The sequence below is a fragment of the Podarcis gaigeae genome (assembly GCF_964106915.1).
Source record: "Podarcis gaigeae genome assembly, chromosome: 6".
NCBI classification, from domain to species: Eukaryota; Metazoa; Chordata; class Lepidosauria; order Squamata; family Lacertidae; genus Podarcis; species Podarcis gaigeae.
In genome coordinates, this window is record NC_139682.1 from 72,669,730 (window position 1) to 72,680,667 (window position 10,938).

Consider the following 10,938-nt stretch of genomic DNA (forward strand, 5'->3'; position numbering starts at 1 on the left):
CAATCGGCTGGGAATGGAACGGAATTAAAATAGTGGTTCTGAGTGACATTTCATATAGTCCCATTATCCAGCACAATCAAGCCCCTTTGCTTGGAAGCAAATCCCATTCATCAAAGGTCCCCTGCAACTGTAATTAGAAGCTTTCTGTGATAATAGCAATATAGGCATCTAATTGCTTCCCATTCAATATTCCATAAGGGATGAATCGCCACTTTGTTAATTTTTGCTCACAGGGGAGAGTGGTGCAGTAAGTTAGCTCCATTTGTCATTCTAGTACACCATTCCCCATTTGGCCTCCGTGAATGTGAGTGATAATTTCTGCAGTCAATTGTTTTTTTCCTGCTTGTTTAGGCTTCACATGCAGTTCACAATCTTGATCATCTGGAGCAGGGCTGGGGAACTTGTAATAATAATAATAATAATAATAATAATAATAATAATAATAATAATAATTTATTATTTATAGCCCCCCCATCTGGCTGAGTTTCCCCAGCCACTCTGGGTGGCTCCCAATCAAGTGTTAAAAACAGTACAGCGTTAAATATTAAAAACTTCCCTGAACAGGGCTGCCTTCAGATGTCTTTTAAAGATAGGATAGCTGCTTATTTCCTTCACATCTGAAGGGAGGGTGTTCCACAGGGTGGGTGCCACTACCGAAAAGGCCCTCTGTCTGGGCCTCCAGATTTTCCTATCGGCTCTGTCCATTCAGCACGTTGTCTGGGGCTTGTAGGAGTTGCAATCCAGAAACATCTGCATGGCCTCATGTTCCCCAGCCGTGTTGTAGGGGCCTAAATTGTTCAGGGAGCTTGCACGAGTCCAGCAGGTTTCCCACTATATAAGTTTGTCTCCAAGTGACAAGTTAGCATGTCGGTTCCTGCTCTCTCTCACACGTGTTTTTAATTGCCCGGTAGGTTATAACACCTGAATGGGGCTACAGTTCTATCCTAAACCAAGTGCTGATGAGTGTCTTAAGGTATCATGATTGCAACCACCACTACCACCACAAAATCCTCTCTGCCTGCTATTTTGCTTTTGTGGTCCTGCCCGAGATGGAAAACGCTGAACTTGCTTTTGTTTAGAGCTGAGAAATGCTCTTCTGTTTAATTTCAGGACATCAAAGTCAAGCATGCGGATTCCTGGACAAGTTTAGGTAAAATGATCCCTGCGCCGGCCCCAATCAAATCCTCCAATGAAAGCTTCAGGCAGTTCCAAAAAGCAGCACTAGAAAAAGAAGAAAGTGAGTGGGCAAAGGACCGCAAAAGGCAATTGGAGCAAGCTGAGAGGAAACTGAGAAGCCTCCCTCAGGAAAAAGAGAGGTTTGTAATTCTATATAATTAAATTGAAAGGCTGTATTTCACATGTCCATTTAACTACGCTCATACTGAGTGGTTTCCAACTGGGCTGTTTTGTGGCAATGTGGAACTGATTCCTATTTGAGGGGAAATAATTAGAGGCGATAGCTAGTCACCATGTTGGTAAAATAGCAGCACGGTCTATTGAGTATTATTTTCAAGGTTACTCTGATGTTTGCATATGCCCATGTTTATACTTCATCGATGTGAACTGACTGTTGGCAGAGATGAGTATTTGAGCTTGTTAGTAACACTGTAGCTGCCGCTCTACTAGCAAGCATAAAGTAAAATTTAAAATTATGACTTTTCCAAAGTGTCCACGGGTATATCCATTTGGAGACATAACTGGGAAAACTAACTACAAGATCAGTGTCGCCCAAACTTTTGGTACTGACGTTTTCTGGTTTAAAATTAAGTGCACATCTTAATCCACACTTGTGCGCTTTATTGGCCAGCACAAACAAGCTTTTTGTTTTCACATCAACAAAGTCAATGTGTGACCAGAGCTGTAACAGAGGGGCTTTTTTTGGACAAGGGCAGCAGTTCTGAGATTTTTTTTTATTGATTATTTTTTTTTGCATTGTTGTCAGTTAGGAAATCCCAGTGCATCATTATTAATCCATCTCTTGGGATGCCACTGCCTATATTTTTGCAGGTGCTGGATAGCGGGGGTGGGGAATCAGTGCTGGATGGCACCTCTCTGCTTCCATCAGCAGAGTGGTGGGATACATCTAATATGGTGGATTTTTTGCAATATACTTCATCCCTACTTGCAGTACACTCAGTGGCAGAGCAAGCCGATTGGGTGCCTGGGGCGGCTCATGTGCCCTGCGCCCAGGGGCGGGGTCAGCCGCCCGTGGGGTGGGGCGAGTCGGGGCAGGACGCTCCGTGGGGCCTCCGAGGAATCTGCCTGCCTCCTCCCATTCATCTCCCCACAGCTGAGGGGGAAGCGGCGTGCAGACAGTCTGGGGCAGCGTGGAGCCTGCAGGCACCCAAGCCACCGCGTCACTCCCAGGAGAGATGCGTGGCTCAGGCGCACTGCAGGCCCCATGGTGAGTGCTGCCCGGCATTTTGTCACCCCCTCACTGGTGACACCCGGGGTGCACTGCCCCCACCGCCCCCTTCCTCTGCCCCTGAGTACACTGTTTAGGAATTGACATGCAAAATCCTTGCAGATTGTTGGTTACGTTTATTCCTTCAGGGACGTGGGTGGCGCTGTGGGTTAAACCACAGAGCCTAGGACTTGCCAATCAGAAGGTCGGCAGTTCAAATCCCCGCGACGGGGTGAGCTCCCGTTGCTCAGTCCCAGCTCCTGCCAACCTAGCAGTTCGAAAGCACGTCAAAGTGCAAGTAGATAAATAGGTACCGCTTCGGTGGGAAGGTAAACGGCGTTTCCGTGTGCTGCTCTGGTTCGCCAGAAGCGGCTTCGTCATGCTGGCCACATGACCCGGAAGCTGTACACCGGCTCCCTCGGCCAATAAAAGCGAGATGAGCGCCGCAACCCCAGAGTCGGCCACAACTAGTCCTAATGGTCAGGGGTCCCTTCACCTTTTTTATTCCTTCAAATGTGAGGTCTGCATCTTTGAATTCATAAGCAACGGGTGTGTTTCTTCCTATATAGAAACAATGGGAAAACAGATTTGAAACCTACTGCAGCAAAAGCGAGCTGTTCCCCTTCGAAAGCAGCGTCCACAAAAGAGCAGCTATGCTTGACACAAAGTCTTCTTGGAGACCGTAACTTGGCAAGAAAAATGGAACAAGAGCGTAGGTGGAGAGAAGCGGTAAGTAATTGGTGCATAAATCAGCTTTAACAGTGTCGGTCACATAACAAACTGCAACAGCTAAGGATCTGCTCTAATAGCTTATTCCTAACTAAATCAATGGGACTTTATTGGCTTAGACCCATCTGAAGAGCCAGCTTAGCAATAGAGTTTGGGTATCACTGACTGCTTTGACTACATGGCACATTAAAGATTTCCAGGGGTTGCTACCTGTTGAAACCTGAATCCAGAAAAGTTCATACATTATCTCTGTGCACGTTTACTCAAAATTAAATTACGCTGAATTATGTGCGTCTTGCTCCTGGTTGGGACGTGGGTGGCGCTGTGGTCTAAACCACTGAGCCTAGGGCTTGCTGATCAGAAGGTCAGTGGTTTGAATCCCCGCGACGGGGTGAGCTCCCATTGCTCGGTCCCAGCTCCAGCCAACCTAGCAGTTCGAAAGCACGTCAAGTGCAAGTAGATAAACAGGTACCGCTCTGGCGGGAAGGTAAACGGCATTTCTGTGCACTTCTCTGGTTCGCCAGAAGCAGCTTAGTCATGCTGGCCACATGACCCAGAAGCTGTCTGCGGACAAACGTCGGCTCCCTTGGCCTATAGAGTGAGGTGAGCACGCAACCCCAGATTTGTTCCCGACTGGACTTAATGGTCAGGGGTTCCTTTACCTTTTCCTTACTCCTGGTTAAATACCTACACCATTGCAACATAAATAATCCGCCCCGCTCCCATTTAATTGCTTTTTGTTTTTAAATAGATGGTGGGCACCATTGATATGAATTTTCAGAGTGACGTTATGGCAACGTTTGAAGAAACCCTGAAATGAGAGGAAGGAATGTGGCGTAACTTTGGTTACCGTTCTTTAGAAGTAATGTTGGATTGCAGAAAAATACTCCATTCACTGCCAGAATACATTTTTTGGTGATAATTCTATCTGAACACTTGTTAATCATTTTTGAAGAGCCAGTATATTACTGTAATAAGTTCAGTTTTTATAAAACTTGCTACCATTAAAATTGTAAAGCTTGAAAACTTCTCAGTGTAAAGGCTTGCTGTAATCCTTAGAGGCAGTTTTCAGTGCCTAGCCTTAGTTCTGAAATACTATTATTTCTGGACTTTTAAACCTGTTTCAAAATCTTTATTTGATGTGCATGGTGCAAAACAAGCCAGGCATTGCTTTCAGGGTTCAAGTTTGGTATTTAAAAGCACCTTGGATGTGTACTGATTTATTTTTTATGGGTATTTAAACTACTTTGTTTAGCTTTGATTTATTTGGCAAATGTCTTTAAGTTGAAATGTTATTTGATGTGGCAAGCTAAAATGCCTTTTAGCTCATGTAGTATTGAGGATTTGCATTTTGGACTTCTCCCTACCCATCATTTGAAAAGTAAAACCTAAATAAATCTTCAGTGTCTATTTTCCTTGTAAAAATCTGTAAATATGCAAGTATTTTTTGTTATTCCTAAGTAATAGATTGAATCATTTCCATTTTCTTTTGAATGAACACCTTACAACTGTTTGTATTAGATGCTCAAATGTCTTTATATTTTACACCTTTCATACGTTAATAAAAAAAGTTGTCATAATTGGAGGTTTAGTGGATTTTGTAGTTTCTAACCTATTTTATTGTTCCATTAAAAAACAACAACACTCAACTACCAACCAAACATTATTTGTCAAAGTTCCTATAAAACTACATCCTGTAAGTTTAGATTTTTCAGTTACCTACACCTCAGCCCTAAACATGTTGGCTGAGGCCATATGTATTGATCAACCATGCTCAGGTTGGTGGTTTGAGCCCACCTAGGACACAGGTGGTACTGTGAGTTAAACCACAGAGCCTAGGGTTTGCTGATCAGGTCAGCGGTTCAAATCCCCATGACGAGGAGAGCTCCCATTGCTCGGTCCCTGCTCCAGCCAACCTAGCAGTTCGAAAGCACACAGTACAAGTAGATAAATAGGTACCGCTCTGGTGGGAAGGTAAACGGCGTTTCCATGTGCTGCCAGAAAGCAGGTTAGTCAGGCTGGCCACATGACCCAGAAGCTGTATGCCGGCTCCCTTGGCCAATAAAGCAACCCCAGAGTAATCTGCGACTGGACCTAACATTCAGAGGTCCCTTTACCTTTACCTAGGAATGGCTGTGGGCAGGATTCCTGAATTTCAGGGGGTTGGATGACCCCTGAAGTCCCTTCTAAATCTTCTATGATTCTATATCAAGGAACCTCTCTAGCTTAGAGTCAAACCAGATGTACATGTCTTATTAAAAATGTTCTTGTCTATTTGGCCATAAAGTGGGGAATGGGGTACGCTCTACCTCTTAATACCAGATGGTACACATGTTGGAGGAGAGTGACACCTGACCAGCTGCTCCACCTTCTTCTCATATCATATTTCTCCAGCCCAGCTCATTTCTGGGCAGTATCAGAGCTGGGTAAGGCATGGGTTTTGTTTATCTCTATCATGGGAGTCTTCAACAATACCAGACACTGCCTTGGGTGCCCAGCAAGTAACCCTACCGCTTCCATTCTTTTTATTTTGACTTTTTTATTAGAGGGAATGTATTTATGTTTTTGCTTGCTGTTGTGGGGCAGGTGTTTGTCTTTATTTGTTTTGCAAAGCTCTACCCATATTTTGCCTGTGTTGGAAAGGGCTCTGAGCACTGCCCGTTTTTCCAGTTCTGAATCTGGAATTTTGTGCCACTCAAGCCAGTTTCCTTAGTTTTCTAAGTGTACCCCAGAACCCAGAAGGGTTGGGGGCCACTACTCTCAATCACATGCTTCCTTTTCGTGTTATTCCCCTCACACCTGCTTTTATAGTCCAGTTGGTGAAGACACACAATATGGTTCCTTGAGGCTGAGGCTTGTGAATTGAAAAGTGCAACCAAAGCAATCAATTCCCCTTTGAAGAAAGGTTAAAACATTTGTGGCTTTCGAGACTGGAAAAAGCCAAGTTAAAAGAATGACAGCTTTGTATAAAATGATGCATGGCATACAGAAAGTGGACGGAGGGAAGCTTTTCTCTCATAACAACACTACGAGAACCCATGGTTATGCAAGGAAGCTGAATGTTGCAAGATTCGGGGACACGAGAGGGTGTTATAGATTTGGGGAGGACCCCCCCAAAACCCTATAAATGCTAAGATTATGATTATTTGGGATACAAAGGGAGAATACAAGCTGCAAATGAATTCCTGGGCTGGCCTATGCAAAAGCGCACACACACACACGCGCGACCTGGCCAAGCTAGGGCCATTAAGCAACAATACAGGGCCACTGAGGGCCATTGGGAATGCAAGAGAACTGTCCTTCCCCACCTGCCACAGAATAGAGACAGGGGTTTGGAAGGGTGTTTGAGGTGACAGGAAAAGGGAGCAAGGGATTCTGGGCAGGAGAATTCTTTGGTGTCAATGCACATTTACACAGAAATTCCAAAGTGTATGTAATGAGACCAAAATAACTAAAGACTGTCTTTCGCTTCCATATGCGTAGAAAGAAGATGAATAAGCTGTTAGTGCGCTTATTTCAATTCACATGGTTTTTGGGGTTTACACCAGAATCACCCTCAGCCAAATCAAAAAGGTTTCTTGGCTTCCATCTACATAAAAAGAAGATGATAACACTGTGATTGGACTTATTTCAAATTGGTGTTTTTGGTGTTCGAATGCACATTCAATCAAAATTTGCAAATGTTTGTTATCAGCCCAAATCAAGCATAGGGGTTTTGGTTCCATCTCAATAGAAAGAGGATGAATAAGCTTAAATTGCTCTTTCGGTGTTCACCCACAAATAGCAAAGCGAAGTGTCATAAGCCTAAACAAAGTAAAACAGTTTGTTTTGGGTTCCATCTGCATAGAAAGAAGAATTTGAATTTCGCTTATTTCAAAGTAGTGTTCTTTGGTGTTAAAGCGCATTGACCCAGAAATCACAAAGTGTATGTTATGAGACCAAAATAACAAAAGACCATCTTCTCGCTACCATATGCGTAGAATAAGCTTTGATTGGTCTTATTTCAATTTGCATGGTGTTTTTTGGGTGTGCACCAGAATCACCCCCAACCATCTTTGAGCAGGCTGGCTGCAGAGCTGACTGGGGAAGATGCCTTGGACTCCAGGGATGCGCTGCTCCAGGGCTGTGGGGGACAAGCGCCTCTTTAAACAACCAAGATCTGGACTCCCTCCTTGCAGACTGAAGGTGTAAACAGGTGTAAACAGGTGAATAAACCCAATTTCTTAAAGCTACAACAGTCTTCACACCATGTCTCAATGCTATAAAGCAGTCTTCCTCAACTTGTGGGTCCCCAGATGTTGTTGATCTACAACTCCCATCACCCCTAGCTAGCAAGGCCAGAGCTCAAGGATGATGGGAGTTGTAGTCCAACAACATCTGGGGATCCACAGGTTGAGAACTGCTGCAAATATAAAGGAACACAGCCCCTGGGCGAGTGCCTGGAACCCCATGGGCTCTTGCCACCACTCAGCATAGAGAGCCACCTGACTTTTGTAACAATAAACTACTACTTTACACAGTGGCAGCTCATACTTAAGCTAAGGACTTTGCTATCGCAAGATGGTCACCAAGCTGGCTGGCTATGAAAGAAGATTTATGGAGAATAAGGATATCAGTCATGATGTCTATATATTACCGCTGGTATCGGGGGTTATGCTGTTAAATACCAGTTGTTGGGGAACGCATGGAAAAAGTGTTTGACCACTGCAGGAACAGGATACTGGACCGAACACAATGCTGGACCAAACAGGCCTTTGGCCAGACCCCAGTAGGAATGCTTTTGATGTTCTCAACTCCGTATCATCACCAGCGTATTCCAGGCTTACAGGTCCTCACTGGCTACAAATTATCTCCCTTCTGTCACATTGTCTCCAGTTCATGGGAAAAGAAGGCAAGTGCAGTTTATCTGTGCAGTTTGCAAAGAGTAATCAGAACCAGAAGAATCTTTATTTGCATCAGCTGCTAGCCATAGCAATAAAATAAAATAAAATGTACTGAAGATAGAGGTAAAAACTTAATACATTCTGAAGGTTTACATCAATAGTAAAATAATAGATCTTACTCTGATTGCCCCTGCTATTTTTTTTTATAATTTTTTTTGCAGTTTTTGCTGTCACCTGGTTATCTTAATCTGCTAGAAGGAACGGCACAGTAGCAATGGTTGATCGACCTGGTCTGGATAGTAGTAGAGGGGTAATAACCTCACTCATCAAATCTTTACAGTGGTACCTCGGGTTAAGTACTTAATTCGTTCCGGAGGTCCGTTCTTAACCTGAAACTGTTCTTAACCTGAAGCACCACTTTAGCTAATGGGGCCTCCTGCTGCCGCTGCGCCACCGGAGCACAATTTCTGTTCTTATCCTGAAGCAAAGTTCTTACCTGAAGCACTATTTCTGGGTTAGCGGAGTCTGTAACCTGAAGCGTATGTAACCCGAGGTACTGTACCACTGTATAAAGAGTTCAAGCTAGAAGCACGTGAGCTACTGACTCAATATTGCCATCTCCACAAGGACATAAGTGTTTTTCCAGCGGAATCTTTTGAAATCGACCCTGTACAGCCGCAGGCAGTGTATTCAATCTTGCATAAGTGAAAGCACGTCTGTATTTTGGAATTGTTAAATTTTGCAACTGGGGTGCCAACGTGTTAAAATGACTAGGTGGAAAATCAAACCGTGGACAAAATTTCCTTATCGTGGCCAAGTTATTCTGTCGCTCAATATCAATATATAGGCACTGTCTAATTAAATTATTTGCTTTACCAAAGCCCAGTGTTAATAACTGTTGTGGTGATGAACCAGAAAAGGAAAGCTTTCAGTTGACCATTTTAGTCCAAGAGCTCTCATGACTATCTAGCGATACTAAGGGTAGTAGACAGGTGGGGTTTGCCAAGTGTAACTTCTGGAGTGTGCTTCTAGTTTCTTCCTTTCACAGAGTGTTTACCTTGCTTAAAAACATGCTTAAAACACACACACACCTCTTTGTACGATGCTCTCCTTATTTCAAATGGAAGCCTATTTGGAAGGAGGGGATGAGTATGGTGGTTGCTAGGCAACCCCTGACATTCCTCTATGGCAACCAAGTTTGCAGTCGGGGGGGGGGGGGGGAAGCTAGCAATTGTCAAGCAGCTGCCACACACCCTCTCCACATCCCATTGCTCTCGCCCTTCTCTCTTATTTGTTTTGCTTCGATCTTACCTTCCAGGAAAAGTTGCTGCCCAGGCACAACTCGCCCGGTTCGTGCTTTAACAGAAAAGGATGCAACGCGGGAGAACCCACCAAGGGTGAAGCCAGGGACCTCATTGTAACACAGACATTGTAACACAGGCACATACTAGCAGTAACAGGCCGATGGTCCATCAAGTCCACTATCCTGTTCTCACGGTGGCAACCAGGTGTCTATGGGAAACCTTCAAACAGGATCTGAGCACAACAGCCCTCTCACCTCGTGTGGTTTCCAGAAAGGGGCATTTGGGAACATTACTGTGAAGGCAGAGCATCATAGCTGTCAACCGCCCCTTATTTGGCAGGAAACTCCCTTATCCCAGCGCCGTGTCCTGCTGCTGTCCCTTATTGATGATGTCCCTTCAATTTCCCAGGTTTCAAAGGAAGCAGCTCCTCTCCCCTGCCGGCCAGGGAGGAAGGAGGCTCCAACTGTGTTGCTTGGCTGCATTGCTCACCCACTAAGGAGTCTAAGAACGACTGAAGGGGTGGAGCTTGCATGCCTTGTGCCAATCAAATCAGTCACATTGCCTGGGGACTCGCCTTTGCTCAGCACTTCCCAGCGGAGAGGTGACGGTGGTTTTCCTTGCTGCATCCCCTTTGCCGGGTTGCTGCGCTGTGGGAACCACCGCTTGAGGCTTCGTTTGGCTGCTGGCTGGGCTTTCTGCCTTTGGCTCGGAGGGGCTCAGAAGTTGAACATACCTGTGCTTGGAAAATCCCTTATTTTAGCTGCTGATCCCTTATTTTTGAAGCTGCTGGTCCCTTATTTTCAAATCTGTAAGTTGACAGCTATGCAGAGCATAGGCACCATGGCAATGGCCACGGATGATTTTATTCTTTAATTTACATAAGCAACTGGAGGGCCAAAGGTACATAGCAGCAGTGAAGAACCTCTAGCCCCCGAGTCTAATTTGCACCGCCAGTCTTCCCCATTTGATCCCCACCTGCCATACCCAGGACACCATCTGTACAGCCAGATGCGGAGCAAGGAATGGCCCATTTCTCTGTCCATAGCAGGGTTGATCAGCTGAACAGTGGTAACTGCAAAGTCTTGCTTTTGCCCATGCTATTTTGAGTTGATACAGTACCATAGGGCATGGCGCTCATGACCTCAAGGTTTCAGGTTCGATTTCCCATTTGGGGCAGTTCTGTATTCCTGCATCGCAGGAAGTTGGGACTCGATGGTCCTCAGGGTCCCGCCCAAACTCTATGATAGCGTCATAAGCTGCTGGAAGCCATTGTTTGATGCAATGGCCCCACGAGAGTTGTTCTGATTATTAAATGGGAGAGGCGAATTGCATGACACTTTGCTTTTTAGAGGAAAGAAGTCCTAAAAGCCACTACATCCCACTAGCTCTGGAAGCTCTCTTACTGGTATATTCTGTTTTAAACTCTCTCTATATATCTATATATATCTTGCAGATATATATATATATATATGGTGGATTATATTTCAATAAAATGTTTTTGGGCTTCCATAAACATATAACCCCCCCCCAAAAAAACCCAAAATAAGTCTCTCTCCCCTTGTGCCTGTTTACTCAGGCATTGGTTCGCTGGGCCAGGCCAACAGGGAAGTTAAAGGGC

At 44.8% G+C, this 10,938-nt stretch overlaps 1 protein-coding gene across 15 annotated transcripts in view; it reads left to right on the forward strand.

The window, feature by feature from the left end:
- The window catches only part of BRDT (bromodomain testis associated), a 68,365-nt gene extending 63,655 nt beyond the window's left edge, over positions 1-4,710 (forward strand). For all 15 annotated transcript variants that reach the window (XM_083743295.1, XM_083743305.1, XM_083743302.1 and 12 more), the window contains 3 exons: positions 1,111-1,316; positions 2,974-3,133; positions 3,885-4,710. In XM_083743295.1, coding sequence (XP_083599421.1) covers positions 1,111-1,316; positions 2,974-3,133; positions 3,885-3,953 — 435 coding nt within the window. In that variant the 3' untranslated portion in view covers positions 3,954-4,710. The remainder of the gene's footprint in view (positions 1-1,110; positions 1,317-2,973; positions 3,134-3,884) is intronic.
- Positions 4,711-10,938: the final 6,228 nt, after the last annotated feature.